General features: G+C 32.2%; 1 protein-coding gene across 4 annotated transcripts in view; it reads right to left on the bottom strand.

Annotated features, from left to right (window-relative positions):
• Alg1 (ALG1, chitobiosyldiphosphodolichol beta-mannosyltransferase) overlaps positions 1–24,574 on the bottom strand; it is a 102,977-nt gene that overhangs the window by 46,984 nt on the left and 31,419 nt on the right. For all 4 annotated transcript variants that reach the window (XR_004758269.2, XM_035359992.2, XM_035359989.2 and 1 more), the window contains exons 7-8: positions 19,483–19,593; positions 12,805–12,917 (exon numbers count right to left, since the gene is read on the bottom strand). Coding sequence is in view for 3 of the 4 variants with exons in the window: in XM_035359992.2 (XP_035215883.2) it covers positions 12,805–12,917; positions 19,483–19,593 (224 nt within the window). In the remaining variant the exon portion in view is untranslated. The remainder of the gene's footprint in view (positions 1–12,804; positions 12,918–19,482; positions 19,594–24,574) is intronic.

Here is a 24,574-nt window from a genome sequence, read left to right as displayed (position 1 = left end):
ATGCATATTTAGTAAAGCTTCTCTGGGGCAAAAAACTTGCAAGAATATCCTTTTAATGCAAATATAATTGCAAATGGATTGTACTAGTAGACCAAAAAGCATCTAACAATGCTTTGCCAACAATTTCATGCATTAAAGCTTCCTGAGTTGCCAATTTTACAGTAGAGTAGAATAGTTAAGAGCTTCTAGGATCTGCAATGCTAGCAGGATAGCAGAATTGCTGGTAAAATTGCTGGTGATCTATTATCAAGTACCACTTAGCACTTAAGTACTACAAAATTTCCAGACACAAACAATTATTTGAAAAATTTCTCTAAACTGATCCTCTTACATTTTTTCTCTTTTTATTTACAGCATTTCCTCTTAATTTGTAAAATTTATTGTTCCTAGTTTTCATGGCCAAATGTAAGCATTCTCAGCTATTATTTTAATTGAAAAAAGTGCAGGACATTGCAAAAAGAATGGCTCTTTTGTGGTTAAAAAATTTGCGATGAAAATATGTTCAGAGAGTACCTTTGAAAAATATACAGTATCAAAGATATATAGTTAATACATTCAAATTTGTAATAATTTACATAATAAAATAATTCCTCTCTCTCCATATATATATATAATTACAAATCAATTCTTTTTTTTGGGGGGGGGAGGTCTTTGTGAAACATTAGCTACAAATTTCTTACTTTATGTCTTTATATGTATATATATATCTATAATTGAAATTGAAAAGCTAATAAGTATTGTGCTGTAAGACCTATTTGGTCTTAATAATTTTTTGCGCAATATGCTGCAAAAATTATGAAATAATAGGAAGAAATATTGTAGTGAGCTCGCCAAAAAGTTACCAGGAGCTGTAGCTCCAAGAAATAGTTCAACACAGTATTTTTTAAAATAATAACATTGAAGGGTGAAAAAGTAGCCTACATGCAAAATAAAATGCAGAATATAAAAAATACAGTAAAAACCTATCGATGTGATAAGTGAAAAGTTAACACATATAAAAAACTGATCGACGGAACAAGTTAAAACATATAAAAAACATAAAATTACAAAAATTATAAAAATTACAAAGCGGAAAATGGTAAATTAGCCTAATTAGACCTCCAACCTGGCTTTTCAAGGGAAATTTCAGTTGGATGTCCAACCAAGCTAACACCATTACACGTTTCGCCGAAACAGACAATTGAAGCTCTTGTGTGACGAAAAATTTTTTTAATTAATATGAATTGTCCCGAAAAATCTTTTGGAGCTTCAATTCTCTGTTCCAAATTCCCGACGCGTCCGCAAAAAATGACACATTAAGGTGTAAAAAAAAATATATATATATATATATATATAAGCAACTCTGAGTAAAGCTAAAATTAAAATAAAAATAAAATAAATAGCGGTCTGCTATTAGTCAAACTATACAATAACATACGGGCTGGACCTGCAAGCTTAAAGAATAAAACCTTTATGAATATTATAGTTTTGAAATTAAATTTTAATGAAAACAAAGGCCGTGGGTCTTGCTAAGACCAAGAAAAAATATTCTAAAAAACACAAGAAAAAAAACATAAAAAACAGACCTGTGGCTAAGCTGTCCTCTTGATCACGAAGCAAATTTGAAAAGGGGTTGTAATCCCCTCTGTGTCTTTCAAAGCCATCCCTTTCGTCGTGTGATGTAGGCGAGTGAAACAATGTCACCGCATATCAGCCAATGCGATTAGATTGTCCTTTGGCGGGAACTCGTCCCCCCCCCCCGAGTTAAAGAGGGGTTGAAAGACTCGAAAAGACACGGAAAGAAGTCAAAATGGCGTCAGTCAAGTTGTTAGAAGAATAAAACTGTTTGAAAAATGTGAAAATGGCTAATTCAGCAAAGATTACTCAACATGGCCACAAAAGTAAGAGTAAAATGGAAAAAAGTCATTTGTTAATAAAAGTCGTAATTCTTCAAGCTAGAGGGCGATCAAGCTACAATGAAAAACGTGTAATTGTAAATTAATTAATTGATTGTAAATTATTATCCGATTTGTTAATAAATGTAGAATTGGCCATCAAAGTAATTTAAAACTATTAAAACAATAATACTAACGTATTGTGCCAAAATCTTTTGGAGAAAAGAAAATGTAGTGACAAGAATTATTTGTACATTTTTACATTAGATTCTCTGAATCTAATATATATATATATATATATATATATATATAATAAGAAATTAAAAATTTGAAAATTAAGATTGTAAATTATTAAAGTCGTACAGTATACTGTGAAATTAATTCATAATCAAGATATAATAATTAAATCAAAATTCTGGTAATTAACAGGGTAACAGGATAAAAATATTCAAATTGGAACAAAAATAATACAATTAAAAAAATAACATAGTAAAAATAGTATAATAAAAAAATAGTTGAAAATCCTTTGGTTAAAAAAATTTTTGTCTGTTAAACTGCTAAAAACACTTTAAATTTGTAATAGTTTTTAGCAAATTTGAAAAACATAAATTTACCTTATTACTTCTAATTTGATGAATTGTTTATCTGGTTTCTAATTTACAAACTCATTTTATACTGTTTAAATTCCATGCTATATTTTTTGGGGGGAGGGGGGCATATCAGACAAGATTATATCCTGTGATTTATTAAAAAGACTAATAATTTTTTTTAAAAAAAATTGGACACCTTTATCTTATTAAATTAAGTATTTGCATTTAAAAATTTTTAATGGTCTTGCATCATTTTCATTAATTTAATTAATTTCTAACTTACACTTGATTTTTAATCATTTAGATATAATTCAGAAATGGGGCTCTGTTGAAAAATTTTCAGCTGTTCCTTGAAAATGACCAAAGAATTTTCAACTACTTGTTTTATTACATTATTTTTATTATGCTATTTTTTAACAGTTTTGTTTTTGTCCCAATTTTTTATGTTCTTTCTGCTTGTTAGACAGCCACCAAAACTTTGGTATTTAATTATATATACGTAAGATATACGAAAATATGATAACTGCTTTAAAAATAATTGGCGACCTCAAAATTAATATTCTAGATTTGGTGCACTCCCCCTAAATTCATCTGTTCTCCTAATTTGAAAATCTTCTATGTTATGTAACAGCCTCAAATTAACCAATCATAGCTTATCTCTACAATTACCTCAGACTTAGTATAAATATAACTGAGTTAATTGTGTCATTCTTCCCTTACCTAGCTGCTGCTCTATCAACATCACGTCGCTTTACCTTTGCCTAACTGCCTACATCACTACTTTTTAAAAGACAATGTACATTGAAATTTATCATATTTCAATATGACTGAATCATAAAAATGTATTTGATTTTAATTTGATTGGATAAATATCTATTCAGATGATTTTATATGTGTGGAAATAAAGACTGGGAATTCGTCTAATTTATTTTTGTGTTGGCATCATCTGTTCATCTCCTCAGCCTGCCACTATGCCACCATGAGTACACCATGAGTACATGAGTACACCATGAGTATACTATACAAAAACATTATATATATATATTATATACAAAAAAATAAATACAAAGTAAAAAAAAGTTCAAAACCTAATCCAATTGTGGACTGATTGTGACAACAGGGAAAGATTTAAGCGGTGCTAATAAAACAAATTAAATAGCATAAAAAATAAAGGCATTTAAAATCCATCCTATATTTTATCTGAAATAAACCACATGTAAAAATAGAGGCATAATGGCAAACCTAAAGAAATGGGGCAGAATATGGCAAAAACAAAAATGAAAAATGATAGTTCTTTCACTGCATCGTCATCAGGGGGTAAGTGCAATGAAATAAATAAATAAAATAGCCTGTTTCTGGACTAACAAGGTCACAAATTAAAATTTTAAATTAAAAAAAAATCTTAAGAAACAATAATCTTATCCTAGATTGTTGTTGCAGCAACGAGCTTATCCAAGATAATTGTTATACTGTTGCAGCAATGAGACAGGGAAAGATTTAAGTATCATTTTCCATTTTTGTTTTTGGCATGTTTTGCCACCTATTTCTTGAGATTTCCCACTCCGCCTCTGTTTCTTGGTTTTTGCATGTAGTTTATGCAACACTGAATATGAGATGGATTTATAACATATTAATTTTTATTACATTCTGCATTAAATTATATATATATGGTTGCAAAGAAAGTTTTCCGCAAAAAAAAAAACGTTCTTAATAGAGTTACCGATAAAAAACATGAAAGCAGTACCTTTAGTGTGGGTATTAATCACCACCCAAATCTATGATTTTCTGCCAACGTTTTGGTATCACACCCTTCAGCCCAGAAACAGATCAACCTCATTTCGGATGTCATGTGCAGAATGCAAGACAGCAACAGCAAGATGTAGTTTCAGGTGTAGAAAAAGGTAGGAGTCCGAAGGAGCGATGTCGGAGCTATATGAAGGGTGTGGCAAAAGATCCCATTCGAGTCCATACAGAATCTAGCCAGTGAATGCAGAGATATGTAGTGTTGCATTATCTTGATGGAACATTATCCATTTTTTGTGCTAGAACTCAGTTCAACATTTTTCCTTCATAGCAGTGTCAACGCGGACAAACATCTCACTGTATTCTTACTATCTAGGGTTTTACCTTTTTCCAGATACTCTTTATGGATAATACCATGGCAATCCCACCAGATACAAATCATGATCTTTTTGTTAATCAAATCGTGCTTTGCGATGCTGCCAACAGGCTCACCGGGTGCAGACCAACCTCCTTTTCGGCCTGTGTTGTTGAAGTAAATCAACTTTTCACCGCAAGTGATGAGCCATTACATTACGACCACACTCCACCTATAACAATGGGCTCGCCCAGGAACGAAACCACAGCACATGCACAGCTTAAGTTGGAGTTTATAAAGTGGCTATGCATTGTCTTTCCAAACATAGCACAATTAGCGACATAATGGGAAAAGCAGCTGATTTATCGGACTTCAATAAAGGTCAAATCATTACGGCTTGGCGAATGGGAACACCAATATCAGAAATAGCATGTTTAGTGGGGCTGTTCACATGCAGTTGTTATGAACACATCAAAAGTGGTGTATGGATGATGAAACGACAAGACGCCGGGCCAGCAGTGTGTTGTAACCTCCTCTGTAATCAATGTGTCGTGTTGTCAGCGCATTGATTACAGAGGAGAGTGGAGATTGCTATACATTGTTCACAGTGACTGAAGAGCTACAACAGCTGAAATCCCCACCAGCTCCAACAATAGTAACCCAGACAGTGTTTCTCAACACGCTGTGCAATGTACATTGCTGCGTATGGGCCTATGCAGCCGGAGGCCAAAATATGTTCCTGCACTGGTGGTATGTCATTGTCAGCTGACTCTGCATTGGGCTAAGAAACATCGGAATTGGACATTAGAAGAATGGAAGAAATTTGCATGGTTGTCAAATCACGTTTTCTGGTCCACCAAATCAACAGGCATGTGCTAATATGTCGATTTCTAAATGAAACCCTGCCTGCCAGATGCACAGTTGGATGAAGATGGATGCACGGGGCTATTATGGCGTGGGCAATGTTTTCATGGAGCACATTAGGACCCATAGCAGGGTTGCCACTCAAACAGGAGAATGAAATTCCCTGACTTTTCCAGGTTTTCCAGGTGTGTTTCAAGAAAATTCCAGTCTATCCGCGTAATGTACGTTGGCTGTGCTAAGAGGTAAATTAATTATGGTATTACTTGTATTGTGTAGCAAACTCACTTAATTATTCAATAAATCCCAGAGGACATTTATTCTTAATTATTCTTGGTATACTTTGTTTGATAATTTTGTTTAGTTTTCCACTTAAGAAACTTAATAAAATTTAAGATATATATATTGGATAACAAATGTATGTTTTATTTAATTATTACTCATGATCATCACCAGTTCAACACGAGGCTAATCCGGTCCTTATAAATCACAACGCAATGCTAAATAGTTAGGTTAGATTTTAGGTAAATTTAATTTGCGTGAGGTATGTTCTTAAAACCTTAACACTTGAAAACACAAATATAATAGTTGTTGTTTTCTCCACTGAAGATTGAGATTAGAATCTTCCCAATCTGGAATAAAATAAGGCTTTTTTTGCAGGCATTCTGCAGGTAAACGGAAGAAAAAAATCTATTTTAATAAAGTGAGGTATTTTATATTTATTTCGTAGCATACATAAGGAAAAAATATGTGCATTAAATTTCGTGATGGTATGTCATCATACTGCTATAATTAATTTCAGGATTATGCCAGAGAAAATTTCCTGAAATTTGGAAATATTATTTACTAATAATAAATAAATTTAGAGGGAAGAAGCAACATTAAATTATATGAATAACATAAAAATAATTACTTAAAAATTGAAGTAGAATAATCAACGATATTTTAGTGAATATAGTTATATTACATGGCTAGCCTAGATGACTGATTACTATTCTTTTATTTTACTGCGAAATGCCAAGGTATTTATTAAAAAGAAAAAAAAAAGGTTTAAAAAGATTTTGCGGTAAAATTCTAGTATACGGTAAGGCTTTGGCACGATTTTGAAAATTGTCGCCAAGACCAAAATCACCCGTTTACTGCGCATCATGATGTCGCCAAATCTCATTATTATTCTAACCAAAGAACGTCTATGTAAAGAAGAAAAGGTTCCATACAAGTAAAATGCTATTACGCCGTTAGAATGTGAAGGAAAAATTTGCCAAGGGATTTGGCGATGGAACCTGGCGGCCAGAATTTCCCTCTCCGCGATGTGTACAGGAAATTGAGAAACACGTGTTAAGAAGAAACGCTCTTTGACAAAAAGAAAACTACGAAAATCCATTTTTAAAATTATTGCGAAAAATCCACGCAATAATTTTAAAAACGGATTTTCGTAGTTTTTTTTTCCCCTGAAAATAACTAATCCATGAATTAATTTACTTGCGCCAAAAAATATTTTCTTTTCCTTTAGAGTTTAACCACTTGCGCTAAGACTAAACTTCACGGTTGCGGTGCCGTGCGTTACAATATAACAAGCGGTAAAGTGTCTCATTTACGCCACTCCGCATCTGCGAGTGCAATCCAGAGCTATAACTCGAGAAATAAACAATCTCGTTGTTAGGCGACGTGTGCACCACGTTATTTTCATTTTTGCGATAAATGCTTATCAACATTGCTCACGGTTTGAGACAAAAGCATCTCAACATACGTGGCACGCCGTTTTAGCGCAAGTCGTTAAAGAAATTTTAAACGATATTCATTTTATGAACTCTTGATAACGTGACCTTCGAACTTCGACACCGGTTTCGAGCTTTGGCGACAGATATATCAGACATGCACAGCTGTTTCCCTCTATGATGGAACGGAGCCACGTCTGTTGCAGAGAGGTTTTCCTTCTTTACAATACATATTCTTTGATTCTAACCTCCATGGTACCGTATACTAGGATTAAACCCATTTTGTTTTATACAAGAACAGGTACTTTCTTTAGTTCATGCACTGCACATGCGATTCTCGAGAATACTGGAAACCAAAAGTTGCTTTGCCTTTCTAAAAGACAATCAAATTGGAGCTGCGAAAATTGGCTCTATGCCAGCTACCCGAATGACACTCACGTGATACATAATTCGCCAAAAAAGTTATCTCTTCCGACGTCAGCGCAAAAATCGCTTTTTTTGGCGGGATCGTTGTATGAACTTCCCTGACTTTTCCAGATTTTGACAAAAATATTTAAATTCCCTGACTTTTCCCTGAATATTTTGGTCAATTTTCGAATTCCCTGACTTTTCCCGGTTCTTCCGGTTTTCCAGGTAGCGTGGCAACCCTGCCATAATCCCCATAGAACAATCCTTGACATCTATGCACTATGTGAACATCGATACAGACCAGGTTCACCCATTTATGACAACAGTATTTCCGGTGCGGGACGGTGTTTATCAATAGGATAATGCACCATATCAAAAGGGTCGAGTCGTCAGGGAGTGATTCGAAGAACATTCCAATGACTTTCAAGTTATGTCTTAGCTTCCAAATTCACCTGACATTAATCCAATAGAGCATGTAAACCCACCTGGAAGGCCAAATTTGTGCTGCCATGCTACCCATGTAGAACAAGACATAGAGGGCGCTGCGACGCCTGTATGTATAGCTAATTAAAAGTTTTCAGCAGAGAGAGTAGAGAGTTTGATGACAGATTGATGAGAGTGGTAGGAACTAGATATCCTGTAATCTGTATATAATACTTGTACACTGCCAAAAAAAGGGGGGGACAATTCTATATCTCTTGTTCTACTGAGCCGATTGACAAAATTCAAATTGCGTTCTTCATGTCTCAAAAGCGCAACTTATAATATATATTAGATTTATATACAGCACTGTTCTAACATATGTATTTTGACACAAAATTGGACTTTTTCTGAAATAACATACCAATTTTTTTACATATTTCGATTCTACGACTCAAATTATGCCAGACTGCCAAATTTTGTAAAAATCATATGAGTAGTTTTTAAAAAATTAGCTCTCAAAATTTTAGCTCCTCAATGTTAATGGAATTTGGCAAATATTTATTAATATCTCTTTTTTTATTAAACTTTTTTGATTTTTTCTCTCACATTTCGAAATTTAGGTTCATTTCAAACAAAATTCAGCCATTTTTTGTGCTTTATTTTAAAAATTTCTATTTTAAAATAATTCTTATAAATTTTTGGTAAAAAGTTTTGAATTATAACCTATAAAATTGTTACCGTCATCTTAAAGTAGGTGTAGTTCTAAGCAAACCTGCAAAAAATTACAGTTTTTTATTCAAAATTCTCTAAGATATACACGAATTTACATATTTTCACGTATTGAAATTTGGCATCTTTTTTTTTTGAGCGATAATAACGCCAAATGTGGTTTATGGATTTTTGTTACAGTGAATTGCCACAGCTATTTTTAACCTTAAATTTCAAATAAATTTTTAGGGAGAATTAATTATATGAAATTTTTTCCCTCAATGATGCATAATAAATATTTATTAATACTATATGAAAAGCTATTTTTTTTTAAAATTATAGATGATATTATTCAAATTTTTAACTTTTTTTAAATTTCTTTTTTCCCTCCTCTTTATATATGTATATATATATATATATGTAAGAGTAAATTTTTACCTTCGCCTTGTTATCATCTGCTACTTTACTTTGACTGCATTTAAATTGAATTGTTTAAAACTGAGAAAGTTTGTTTGATGTTTATTTTCACAATGTTTTTAAGCAAATAGGATGTTCATAGTTTGGGTCATGACCCAGCTTTAAAATTTATAAGTATAAATTTTTACATTAATCCTCTTCGAAAGAATGTTTTAAGTAGCTAACTTTCTCTCGTGTTATAGATTGTATAAAAAACATAATCTTTAATATGATTTAGATTGTTTGTAGCCGATATAATAATTGGGTCACTCAGTGGTACAGAATAAACATTGCTGCACTGTTTTATTTCTTTGTCATTTAACAAAAAAATTTAATTAAAATATTTATCCTTTGGACTTTGCATTAAACTTTATTTATAGTTAAAATGCCTAGAAAATGAAAAGCTGTCTTCAACTGAAACGCAGTTGATGTAATTGATATTTTTTAAAAAAAATGACAAGAATGAAAAATTTATGGAAGTGTAACAAACGAAAAATCTTAATTTTCTTGTGGTGAGCACTGAAAGTAAATGTAGAAGGAAAGAAGAAAGTTAGGGAGAAGAGTAAGCAAAAATTTGAAGGGGAATTGGCTGTCAGAAATACCAAGGTGTTTCGAAAAGGTGGATGCTTTTGAATATACTTTCAGAATACTTAAGGAATTTGGGTGTTCAAAGAGCAAACACTTGGACATGTACATCAGCAAATACCATCAATTACGCTTGTGCTAACGGAAGAGACAAAAACGATATCGCTGCAAATTAAAGCGAAGAGCGACTGGTTTTCGACTATATGTTTATATAAATTTAAATTACATTATAGAACATCATATCATCATAAACGGAGAACCATGATTTCTTAGTCAAATTATTTGAATATTCAAAAATTTATCCAGTGATTTATGTGGATGTCACCTAAAGACATTTTCCCTCTTGATGAAACCAGACTTAAACCAGACTTTCCTTTCGTCTCATGCCTTAAAATGCTTAGCCTCTAAAGACTGATAAAGGCTCAGACCAAGTACTGATGAAATGGATTGAATTGGATTATTAAGTTATGGCAAAGCAGGGTTATCTGCCTTAAAAGAAGGGATGGCTTCGTGAAGAACTTTCTAAGGGAAACCAGCTGGCATACACGCTACGATAAGAAAAACAACAAAAACGCCCATGCAACCAGCCCATTCACCGAGATTCGAATCCCGGAGCGAACTACCAGTGTTCAGCGACTTTGCCGCTCGGTCGTTTGTGGGGCTTAATGGAATGGAAGGCGATAAATTTATTTAAAATGAATGTCAGAAATACCAAGATGTTTCGAAAAGTTGGATGCTTTTTAATATACTTACAGAATGTCTGAAGAAAAAGAGCAAGCCATTAAGAAGAAAAAAATTAATTTTAGCACTTTTTGTACTTTTAGTACTTTGCATAAAATTTAGCACTTTTTTTTAATTTAAAACTTTTTAATCTTATGATGTTTGATTCTTGCGATTTCAAAATCAAAATATTTGACTAAAATATGAATAACATTTTAAGAAACCAAATGTAGGATGATAAAATTATGTAAAGCAATGAGCATAATGTTAAAGCTATTTAAAGCAATATATGCAAGTCATCCTAAGTTAAAATGTTGGTTATACTTCTTTCTCATTTATATATATTTTCTGAACGGAACATTGAAAGGCGTGTTAACTGTGCTTTCCTATATTTTCTCTTTTAATATATTCAGTTTTCAGATGCATCATAGTCTGGGACACAAAGTATTCTTTCTAAAGAAACGCAATTCAAATAAATAAAATAAAATCCTCGAAAATTTATATTAATAAATATATTTAAAATGCTCAGTTCAAATTAATAAATAGAAAATTTGAAGAGACATTGCAACACAAACAATTAAAATAAAAGTCTAAAAATTTTAAAATTACCTAAAATAATAACTGCAATAAAACAAAATTATAAAGAAAACTATTTTTTAAAAAAATAAACGATGCACCTTATATTTAAACTATGCAGTTCAAACGGGCAAATAGAAATTTTTAAAACAGTTATTCGAAAGAAACCATGCAACTTAAACAAAATGAAATTTGAAAAAGAAAAAAAAAAATTAAATAATAACATAAAAATATAATATAAAGAACATTATTTGAAAGAAAGAATATTGTGTTTTTTTTTTTTTTTTTCTCTCACGGGAGAGGAAAAGGGGTTGCTATATATTCGAAGAAGTTCGCCAAGTGAACTATTCTTGGCACAAACTGAAAAAAAAAGGTGACAACATAAATTTGTTAATTTCTGCGTAGAATCAAAATATGGAAAAAATTGGTATGTCATTAACGGTATGACTCGTAGAATGAAATATGTAAGAAAACTGGCATGTCATTTCAGAAAAAGTCCGATTTTGTGTCAAAATACCTATATTAGAACATTGCTATATATAAAAATCTAATATATATCCTAAGTCACACTTTCGAGAAATTAAAAACGCAATTTAAATTTTGTCAATCAGCCCAGTAAAGCGGGAGCTATAGAACTGTCCCCCTAAATATAAAGTATTTACACACATACATACATATAATACAGTGCATGTGTGTAATATGTTACTGCCACAAGTGACAATTTATTTTGGTTGCCAATTAAAGTGCTCTCAAATGTGACAATTAAAAATGTATTTCATTTTGAATTAATAATATTTATATTTTTTACAAAGTGCAAACTGTGTTGATCACTTAGGCCACTGAAAATAATGCAAGAATTGTAAAGGAAGAAAAACTTAAAATGACATAGAATTTTTTTTTTTTAAGTAACAAAAAGCGAACAAAATAATATCCCTCACTACAGAGTAAGGTTTAAACACAAACAAAAATTAACAGAACAGTTTAATTCCGAACCATTTTCCTGAGGTAAAATTTAAATAATTATTAATGGATGAATTAGCACTTTTAAAACTAAAAAACATTTTGTAGTTAAGAACAGAGTTTTGCAATCACAATATAAAAATTTTTGTGCTAATTGCAGCTAAGCATTTATAAAACAAATGGAGTAACTTTCAGTCGAAAAAGTTTTTAGAAGCTATTGAGAACATTTTTATATATGGGACTATATGAAAAATAAAATGTGATTCTAATATATTCCACTTTTACAACTCGCTTATATTTGGTTAACCAAGGATTCTGCTTAACTACTTACCAAATAACATGTCACTAATGACTTCTTTAGAATCACTTATGCTTAATTTATATATTCTGACATTGCTCTGTTGATCAGCTATGTGTGTTACGGTGAAAGATAAGCAGGCTAGGTCACATTTAATAAGTACTTATCTTGTGCATCTTCTATATAACTTATATCTTCTAATTTATTTATTACTTAAGGTTAAATTTAATAAATACATCAGAAGATATTTAAGTACAGAATTCTTCAAAAAAAAGTTACTGCAGTTCATGCTACTTGCTGTAACCATTTTTATCAGCTTAAGAATTCAAAAACGACTTGATTTAAAAAGATAACGATAATAACCCTTTTTAAAGCAAAAGTTAATATAAGTTTTTAATCAAATTTGAATAGTTAGATTTTAATTTTTTTTCCTACAGTGTTTATGGAAACATTTAATGAAAAGTAAAAATGGAATGTGATTAATAATAATCTTAGACCTTTAATGAAACATGTGTAAAGATATTTATACCTGTCCAACTCGTGCTGCTAACAATTAAAGCAGGTCTATTATTCAACACTTCGTATTTGTCACCCTCTTTTTTGGTAAATCTTGTAGCTTCTTCACCATTTGAATTAGAAGGTCTAAATAACAAGGTTTCCTTTAATTAAAACATTAAGCTTAAAAAGAATAAAATTTCAATATGTATCAAAAAATCCTGCTAGCAAATGCATGTTGAAATATTAATAATGCATGTTGAAATATTAATAATATTCTACTAAAATACATTAAAATGTCCAATACATAAGGAAGCAATGAAAAGAAAGTGACCCATACTGAAATCATGTTTAGCATGAGAAACTGAATTTAATAGTCATTACAAATTAATTTCATCCATTCTGAAATCATAATGAACAGGAACACAAGTCACAATTAACTGCAACAGATGAAATTTATGAGGGTAATGATTGCAAATTCCAATCTAGGAAAGAATTTTAGAACAAAAGTTTCCCTTTTAGTAAAAAGTGGATTTGCTAATGCATGGCCAATGGTTTTCTGCAAATAAAACTCAAGGTATGATTTCAAGATGAAAATCCAATGAAAAAAAAAAAAAAATATCTTTTGGCACCCTAGGAACCAAATTATTGCTGATAAAACTAGAGTTATTTTCCCATAGGAATGTTATAATAATGAGAACACTGGTTTCAAAGAAAAATTTTAAATTTTTATCAAAAAGAAAAGGAATGAGCAAAAATATTTATTAAAAACAAATAATTTAGCTTTCTCTAAATTAAAAATAGATTTACAAAAAAAAAAAAAAAAAAGGGGGGGGTGGAACATGATAAATGACAAAAATTAAGTTTTTTCTGATTTTCAAAATATGGGAAATTTTTTTCCTTTAAAAAGGCTTCAAGTGTAGTTTGCTTTCAAGATTGATTCTTCTTTTCTTCATAATTTTGAAAGCAAGCATATGCATTTCTCAAGTCTGCAGTAAGCTTTTTGCTTTGCTCACAATTTGAATCCTGAGAGGAAAAAAATTTATGGCCATTTCAGTCTGTTAAAAAGCTTCTTCAAGTCCTTTAATTGTAAATCTGGCAGTGGGGATTTCTGTTTCTTCTATCTCCTCTTGTTTTTCATTTTCCAGGGTTCGTACACATTTCCTTACATGAAAATTAAGGACTTTTAGGACCATCAAAGAAAAAATTAAGGATCTATCAGCAAACAAAAAAATGAATAGAATAAAGCAATTATCCATACAACCGACTTCATGCTTGTAATTTCACTTCAAGAAACTAACAGAAGTGTGTATTATGCACTATTATTAAATTCAATTTAATACTTACCATAAAACAATTTTGAAAATTAAACTAACTCCCTACAAGTTATGAAGTAGATAACATTAAATTAGGAACATAATTTCTTGAAAAACATGTATAAGTGTATTTTACACTAATAACAGTCACTATTTTAGAGATTTACATGATTATTATTTAACTTATTTGATATTTATTTAAACATAGTCAACTACTATTATAATCACAATGTAAGAATATTTTGCAGATTAAAATAACTGATTTGTAAACATACAATTTATTTCCTTGGTTTTTTGAAAGATACTAGAATAATAAACTGTACAATAAAAGATACAAAACATTTGTGCTTTTTTTAAATCTGAAATCTTTTCAGCTATTTTAACATCTAATTTATTTATGTCTATTTCCTTTTCTTTAACTATTCTTCCAAGTTCATTTGCTTTGATAAACAAATCAATGTTCCTGCTGGTCTCAGCTTCATCTGCTAAAGCATCTACTTCTTCATTAATATCTTTAATGTCCCTTTGAAGAAATTTTTTCTTCTGCTTCATATAATCAATTTCTTCCTCAATAATATTTCTTTTCCTCTTTGAATTTTCAGATTTAGTTAAAGATTTTTGTTCTTCTAAATACTGAACGTTCTTCTAAATACTGAACTTCTAAATAACGAACTCCACTTCTTGCAGAAGCTGCTGCTGATCTCATTTCTTTATTAATTTCGATATTAAGAACACCTCCAGAAAATTTTATGTAATCAACTACTGTGCGTTGAAAAATGTATGATGAGTCCCTTAAATTTTCAATTTCAATTGCTTTATTTACAGAGAAGCCCCTTTCCACAGAGACCTGTTCATGGGACAAGATAAGAATACTTGTCACAGTGAATACTTGAATAGTGAAAATATACATTTTTCACTATATATACATATATATATATATAAATATATAATATTTATTTCCTAAACAATATTGATTAATTGATTATATTATCTCCTAAGTTTAATTAAAGTAGAATTATTTTAAAAGAGTGATTCCATACTGGTAAGTTAAGTTTTGAAAGATGTATATATATATATATATATATATATACAGTACAAAGTCCGAGATCCGGACATCCAATATCTGGAATGATCTAAAATCCGGACCTCAAAGCCACCATCAACCAATTTTTTAGGGCTTTTTTGAACGGAAGGGGTATGCTTTACGCACGCGCATTAGATTTTTTTCTTCATTATAAAAAAACATGTCGGAAATCCCGATTCTTAACCTCAGTTTGGCGCTAAATAAAATATCTCACTATTGAAGAAATAATTATTTTAGCATAAATTTGTGTGATTAGTAACTATGATAAGTTAATAATAAGTAATGATAGTTGACTCCATAGCTGCGTATCTGCTTGGCATAATTTCAAACCGAAACATTTGTTAATTTTACACCAACTAATATTTTATATCCTTGATGCCGAAATCGCGAATAATTATTTATTGTACTTTGCTTTCATCACCGCATGTTTATCAACGGATGACAACTTGAGTGATGAATCATGCAGCGACACCAAATAACAGAGTATTATCCAATTACAGATTTCAGTTTAATGCGCTAAAATGTTGACAAGGGGAGATTTAGCAGAAATTTCTTTCGTTATGCTAAAAATAGATTTTGTTAATGATACTCATAGGACAAACGATTATATTTAGTGCTATCTGAATTAAGAATAACCGATTTGTTATTCACATAAAGCCAGAACCAGCGCCAGAGCTCGCATGGCCGCACCAGGCGGCAAAATTTAGCAAAGTTAAACAGAAGTTTTTCATTGCGATGACAATGCCCAATCATTAATCAATTAACGGAGGGCGAAATCTGTAGTATGGTTCTAAATCCAGAAAATACAGCTACCGATAGTGAAGAACGTAACAGAGAGGTTACTGAACGAGAAAAAATTTTGATTGACAAGTTATTCGGAATTCTCGACACAGCAATTACAGGACTTGAACAATGGAACTCAATAACTGAACAAGAAATTATATGTCTATAGTATTAGTCTAAAGTATTAGCAGAGAAAACAAATCAAACAACTCACATTGAAAGAAATGTTTAATAAAGTTAACATATAAATATTAAGCTCTTTTCTTTTGTAAATTTTGATACCCTTTAAATCATAAATGCTTCATTATTTTGTAAATCACGATTTCATATTTCCAATTTTATAATTTCTACGTGCCATCTTAGTAGATTTAAAATGATCTAATATCCGTAAAAATCTCAAATCTGGGATCGCCGAAGTCCCGACGAGTCCAGACCTCGGATTTGTACTGTATAAATAAATATATATATATATATATATATATATAATACGGAATGTATATTTTCAGTTAAACTTCTACCCAATAACTTTAGTAATTCATGAAAGTTAATTTTGCGTCTAGTTAATTCAGGAAAATTAGTTTCAATTAGTTTTTTTCAGCTTTAAAAATATTAAAAAATTTTTAATTAGTTATTTTCAACTAATAATTGTATCGCCATTAGCAAAAATTATGCATTACTATCAACAACATAGGTTTCAACCAAATACTTAATTGTCTATTGAAGCTTCAAAATGTATTTATGAACTTCACTTTTTCTCAGCTAGCGTTACCGAATTTGCCCTTGGCGACCTAAAATCGAAATGGAGCCAACAGATTTCCCGCGAAATCGATAACAGACCCTCTGCAGAAATAAACTCATAATCCCGATATCCCATACATATAGTATCTGCAAAAGAGAATAAACTCCGTAGAAGGTGATAAAAAATTAATTTATGGCTTAATTGAAACAAACACAGAAATTAAGCTAAGCAAAACCATGTAAAAACAAAGTGAAATAATAAAACGAAACTTAATTTTCATGTGAATTTTCAGCACTGACTCTCCCATTCTAGAAATTTCAATTTGTTTCAGACAAAGACCACATTTAAGGATTGCCATCCATCAATATCCATTCTTTGTAGTCAGCTTGATGAAGCCACAGTTTATTGAAAATGCACTTTCCAGGCATCTCGTTCCTATTGGCGTCGGAAGGGTTGTGGCTTTCCAGGTTGGGATTGCTCTAATTTTGGCAAATATTTTCAGAATCCCCCCCCTTTTTTTTTTTCTCGAGCACCTTCATCATCACTTTCGCCTCTTAAAGAACTTCCGGCTTCACGCTTTCGTCACAATCTGCCTAAATTTATGCATAATACCTGTTTCGAAAGATTGGGTAAATAGCCAATCAGACACCGATACTTTTGCTCGGGTAGCTAATTGTTTTTTTTTTTTTATCGTTTGCAACGCAAATCCGCCAACAGATTGGTTAAGAGCCATGTAATTTTAATTCCATATTCATGAGAAATCGTAATTCACACTTAGAATGGCAATCATTAGAAATGACAAAAAATGTCAAATGAGCAAAATTAAGGACCGTTTATTCATTTTGGCCAAAATTAAGGACTTTTAAGGACCAAAAATCATTTTTGAAAAAATTAAGGACTTTTAAGGATTGTACGAACCCTGTTTTCACAAATTAAGTATTTTATATTATATTTGCAGCTACTTTTTAATATTTTAGTCAGCTAAATTATAAAAAATATTTTACAGTTTCTTATACATCACCTGAGCTATTAATAACAAATACTAAATTCTCCATGACATAATTACTAATAAATAAAATAAACAATATCTCTCACAATACTTTAAAAAAAAATAGCTAAGATATATACAGTACAAAGTCTGAAATCTGGACTTGTCAGGACTTCGGCAATTTCAAATTTAGGATTTTTCCAGATATTAGATCATCAGTTTAAATCTAGTAAGAAGGCATGTAGAAATTATAAAATTAAAAATATGAAATTGAGATTTATGAAATAATGAAATATTTATGATGTAAAGGGTATCAAAATTCACACACAAAAAAGTTTAATATTTATTTGTTTCTCTAATTAAACATTTCTTTCATTCTTTCAATATAAATTGTTTAAGTTGCTTCGTTTTTTTTTTTTTTTTTTACTAAGACTTTCTCTTTAATTCTGTAGACAGACATAACCTCTTGTTTAGTTACATTGTTGAAGTCCTGTAAGTGCTGTTTCGAGAATTCCGACTAATTTTGTCAATCGAAATTTTTTTGTTTTCAATAATTTCTCTGTCACTTTTTTCACTATTCGGTAGAGGTATTTTCTGGATTACAGATTTTGCCATTCATTAATTGATTGATGATTGAGAAGCATTGTCATCACAATGAAAAACTACTTTTATATCATCTTCATTTATTACCGATTCTCCACATTTCTTTACAAAATCCGTTAAATTGGAAAATTTCACCTTTGTTTTGCGATATCCGAAAACCTTTAAAATTAGCGGCTATCATCATGAAATTTAGCTATCTTTCACTATACATATTTGGCTCTGCATCATGAGCTTGGCGACTAACGATAAGTTGTTCCATTAAATTTTATCTTGCTTCTATCACGCATTGAGACAATTAAGCCTGAATTGTATTAGTTTAGTTATTTATTATACTTATGTCTGTTTCTTGCACATGCTTAAGGATTATCAGAGTTCTGAATAAATAAATTCATACTTACGCTTTACAGAGGGCCAGCATTAGATATCTTACCGCCTCTATGGGTCCTAAATTCTGCGGCCATACGAGCCTTGGCCTTGGTTCTTGGGTTTATGTGAATAACAAATCAGTTATTCTTAATTCAAATAGCCCCAAATGTAATCTTTGCATCTATGAGTATCATCGACAAAATCTATTTTTAGCATATAGAGAATAAATTTTTGGTAAATTCTTCGTCAACATTTTTTACTGCATTTAACTTAAATCTGTAATCATCACCAAGCGCAACATAAAAGGTTACCATACTCCTTTATTATTTAATTACTAACATGAAAAAGTTGTTTAGGCATCGCTACATGAGTCATTACTCAAGTTGTCATGTTTTGATAAACATGCAGTGATGAAAGGAAAATATAATAAATAATAATTCTCCAGATTGGCGTCAGATGAACGATGTGTCTATGTGGAATGTTTAGGTTTGAGATACGCAGCAACGGAGGCCAAATTATTGATTGTACAATTTTATGCTAAAATGATTGTTTTTTCAATAACAATGTATTTTATTTAGTGTCGAAGTTAAATTAAGAATCGGGACTCTCCATATATTTTATTATGCGTGCGGGGGGGGGGGAGATCAAATGCACATGCGCAAGGCCTACCAGAAAAACGTTGTTGGTGGTTTTGAGATCCGGATTTTAGATCATTCCGGATAATGGACATCCGGATTTTGAACTTTGTACTGTATAAGTAATTTATTCATTACAGCATAAAAGGAAACTTTATCAAAAATATTAAAAACAAAAATCAAAAAGAAAAATCATACATAGCTCGGAACTGCCCATAATCTTCACCAAGTCTCATAAAAAATTTATGCTTCTCTTCTTCTGAAATTGGATGGAAAATATCAGGTGCACAGTCATAAAAAACAGATGCTCTGCAATAGTAAGAAAAAAGTAATAATTTTCATTTAATAGCAATTTAAACTGAAAAAAATATTTTTAATTATTTCCTTATCAAAATATAATAAAATTACACTGGGAAATAGAAAATCTATCAAAACTAAAACATACTGAAAATAACAGTTTTATAAGGTGAAACCCTACATCATGAACAAATCATTTCACAAATTATCTGAACAAAAAACATCTTGGATGATGAACAACGTCTTGAGTTATGAACCTAAGCGGGCAATAAATGACTTTCAGAGGAGTTTTGAGGTAGCCTCTGACAGAGAATTAACACATTTTGGGGGGGGGGGGTATCTGTGATATTGAGTCCCTAGACAAAAACAATGGGCTTAAAAGCTAACATTGAAGATGAAGAGTTATTAGAGGGCAGTGTCTTTACAGAAAGAAAGGGGGAAAAAAGATGGACTTCCCGTTTGATCTATAAAACTTTTGCAAAATGGGATAAGGTGCAAAATTTCATGTAATATCGTGATCCTGACAAAGCAGTACAAGCTATAGCAAAACATTTCACAATGACTATGCCATGTTAACCTTTAGAAATACACTCACGTTTGTGAAAATTGCAACACCATGAAGGACTTACGCGAGTGAGCTGAAATTTTCAGGAAATGCAAAGTAGCGCATGATATGCAAATGATTAGAATTGCAAATCCGTAGCGCATGCGTATGCTGAGCAGCGCCCTCTGAACGGCTGATGGATCCGAATAAATAGACGGCTGTAGCGAGGCGTGTATGGTTATCGGTGGTTATCTGCTAGTGGTAAACGTTAACTCAATCTGTACTTATGCCTCGTCGATGAAAGAGAGCGAGATTTGAACAACTTACAGAGTTTGAACGAGGGAGAATCATCGGCCTTCGTGAAGCTGGATTGTCGTATCGTGCAGTAGCCTCTCGTGTGCAGCGTAACAGCAGCACAGTGATGCGCGTTTGGAAGCAGTGGACGGACGAGTGTCGAACAACTCGGAAATCCGGGAGTGGACCCCGAAATGTGACGTCAGCTCGCGATGATAGACACCTGGTCCGCATGGCGCGGACGGACCGTACAGCTTCCTCTAGACAATTGGCAGCACTGTGGTCAATAGGTACAGGTGTTTCATTGTGTGCTTCATCAATTCGTAGACGTCTGCTGCAGTGTGGACTGCACGCACAGACTCCTTTATACAGGATCCCTCTAACGCACGACCATCGCCGCCTGCGGCTACAATGGGCCAATCAGCATAGAGACTGGCATGCTGATTGACAGCATGTCGTGTTTTCTGATGAATCCCGCTTTAATTTGTGGTACCATGATGGCCGCATTCGTGTCAGACGCTATGCCGGTGAACGCCACCTTCCGGAGTGCATTATCGAACGCCACAGTGGACGAACACCCGGAGTTATGGTCTGGGGCGCCATAGCATATCATAGACGATCTCAATTGCTACGAATTGTGGGCAATCGGTATATCCGTGAAGCAACCGGTATATCCGTGAAGTTCTACAGCCCGAAGCTGTTCCCTTCCTTCAAAGCTTGCCAGGCGCTGTATTTCAACAGGACAATGCCCGCCCTCATACTGCTCGGATTGTTAAATCCTTCTTTGCAGCGCAGCAGGTACAGCTTCTTCCTTGGCCTGCGTGTTCCCCGGATATGTCGCCAATTGAACATGTGTGGGATGTCATTGGTCGGCGTCTTGCTCGTGATCCTCGTCCTGTTGCGTCTGCAGACGAACTTTGGGTACGCGTACAAACGATATGGAATGCTCTTCCTCAGTCAGACATTCAAACTTTGTTTGACTCCATGCCACGTTGTGTAGCAGCACTTATTGCGGCGCGTGGTGGCCACACAAAATACTGATTCTGATCTCTTGTTATTGTTTGTTTGCTTTGAACATTTAATCATTTATTTGTACCACTACCACTCAACTGTGTATTAAATTGCATTCAATTATGACGATTCCTTCTTGGTGTTGCAATTTTCACAAACGTGAGTGTATTTTAGAATATAGAAAACAACAAATCATGTTGCACAAATTTTTGAGACAAACGGAAACCCTGTAAACCTTATGCAGAATAGAATGATGCTAACACAAAGAAAGAACAAAAGAAGATGCCCTAGAAGGATGGTTACCTGATGTTTTTATGCAAAGAGATTCCAAATAATCACATTTCTTCCACAACACTTTCTATTAATGCTATAAATTCTTTTTTGTACAGTGGGGAAGGTAAGAGAAGCCGAAGAAGTGTTGATTAAACATGAACAACGATCTTTGTTTGAAGGAAAGAAACTCTCAAGTAATATTTTGAATTTATTTCTGTTTTTTGACGACCAAGGAATAGTAGGAGGAAAGTTGAAGAATGCTTCAGTGCCATATTCTCAAAGACATCCTCCTATTTTACCTAAGGCTTCAAGATTAAGTAAAATTTATTTTGAAAGTTTCCACAGGAAATTATTTGATGTTGGACCACAAGGTCTGCTGAATGCAGTGTGCTTAAAATTTTGGATTTTAGGTGGCTGTGCAAGTGAAACAGTACATCACTGTGTAACGTGCTTTAAGTGTAAGCTCACTCTTTCTTCACAAATTATGGGCAATTTGCCAAGTGAAAGAGTCAATGTTTCATCTCCATTTGCTATTACAGGTACTAATTTATGCGGCCCTTATTTAGTGAAATTTAAAAATCAATGTAAAGGTATTCTAAATAAATTGTATATTTGTAATTTTATATGTTTCACAACAAAGGCCCTTCATCTTGAGACTTTACCAGATTTGACTTCCAATGCTTTAATTGCAACACTTAAACGTTTTACAAGTAGACGTGGCAAATGCCTCGAAATTTATACAGACAATGCTACTAACTTTGTTTGAGTGAATTCAAAATTGGAAAAATATATATATGTATATATATATATATAAGCTCATTAATTTCTCAGACAAAAAAAAATAGCTAATTATCTTTCACAAGAAAATATAGATTGGAATTTTATTTCACTCACATCGCCTCACTTCGGAAAGCTGGAATAAAATTGGTGAAGTAACATCTTAAACGTACGATCGGTAATTTTCATTTCACTTACGAAGAATTTGAAACAATTGTCATTCAAATAAAATGAATATTAAATTTGCGATCGTTTACTCCTCTTTCTAGTGATTCAGAAAGTTTTGAAGTTCTGACGGCAGGTCATTTCTTGATATGGCGACCTATAATAGCAATTTCTGAGCCATTTTTGATAGATTTAAAGGAAAACAGCTTTAAATCAAAAAACCACAAAAACTACACAGCTTATTTTGAAAAAATGGGAGTCTGATTACTTGAATACTTTACAAGCTAGATCAAAATGGATGATTGAAAAAATGATCTAATGCTTGGCCAAATGGTTTTGATTAAAGAAGATTTTCTGCCAATTGGCTTTTAAGGCGAATAATATCATCGTACCATGGTTCTCACAGAAAAAGTCCGTGTAGTGAAAGTTTATACTAAAACAGGGAACTTTAAAAGAACAATTAATAAAATACAAGTAACCCTCATATAACACAGTAGATAGGTTCCTAGAAAATGCTGTGTTGTGTTAAACCGTGCTGTAGGAGACCCAGAGGTAGTATAAAAAGAGGGGTTACGTTACGGAAACTTATTAAAAACATTTTTTTAAATTTTGCATAAACAATGTAATTTTTATTAAACATATATATGTATGTATAACACAAAATAAAAAACATTACATATTTTAATTCAACGCAACTTTAAATAAATTTCTTCGTTGTCACTGCTCAGTATAATCAACTGAGAACATTTTTTTGTGGAATGAGAACACTTTCACTTTCGGAATTTCTTTTTTCATTTAAAGTTCCGGCATTTTCTTCCCTCTTTAAAAAATCTGTAATTTTATTTACTGACTAGTTCTTACTGGGTCAATGTAAATTTCTCGATATGGAGCTAGACAGTTTTGCAGCTCCCTTTTGAATTTTTGGCTTTTTTTCAGCGGAAGGGTCTGTACTCAAGAAAAATGATTCAAGATTTTCAGCTAAGCTTAGCCTCCTTTTAATTTTTTTTTAATGTTAAATTATTAACTGCACTATCTTCATCAGTGCTAGTGTCCTCAGAATTGATTTGATTTACGGCTTCTGATGCTATTTCCATCACATCTGCTTTGTCAATTTCTTCTTCCGCTAATAAATCTTGAACATCCTCAATAACCATGTCGACAAAAACTTCACCTCTGATTGTTTTAGCAAGTTTAATAAGCCAACAATTTCATTTTCTGAGGATTCACACACGTTTTCTATTTTATCTGAAAAGGGACATATCTTCTTCTAATATGCATTTAATGTTAATGTTTTTAGTTCTTTCAGGGACAAAGATACGATGTCGATACAGTGCTTGATTGAAACGTCTTCCAAGCTTCCATTACCTTAATTTATTTTGAATCGGTTACGTCTAAAATGCACTGTAATGCTCTTCTGATATAATATGTTTTAAAGGCATAAATAATACTCTGATCCAATGGTTGGAGTAACGAAGTAGTGTTAGGTGGTAGGAGCAGTATTTTGGCATTGGGATGATTCAAATATTGTGGGTGACATGGAGCATTATCTAATAGTAATAGAGCCTTGAAGCTCAAACTTTTCTGTCTTAAATAACATTCTACGTCTGGCACAAAACAATTTAAAAGCCAAACTTTAGCTTTATAATCAACGTCCTAACAGCTTCATAATCAGATAATGCAGATTTTCCTTGAATTCTTATGCTATGAGTTGCAAGACGTTTTTTGAAATTTCTGAACCAACCTTTACTTGCCAGAGAATCTGAATTGACAGAGGTTTCTCCATGTTCTTTAAGGTGCTTAAAAATTGAGTGCTTTTTGTTTAATGATATCAATATCCAACAGAAATTTTTTTTGACAGCTATCGTCAATCCAAATCCAAATGCTGAGTGCCTTTTCCCTCTTCTCATTTATTGGCGCCCAGGAGGGGGG

The sequence above is a fragment of the Stegodyphus dumicola genome, chromosome 5, assembly GCF_044657685.1.
Source record: "Stegodyphus dumicola isolate Sdum_Otavi_A_Nest chromosome 5, ASM4465768v1".
Lineage (NCBI taxonomy): Eukaryota > Metazoa > Arthropoda > Arachnida > Araneae > Eresidae > Stegodyphus > Stegodyphus dumicola.
This window is presented reverse-complemented; position numbering and strand designations above follow the sequence as displayed.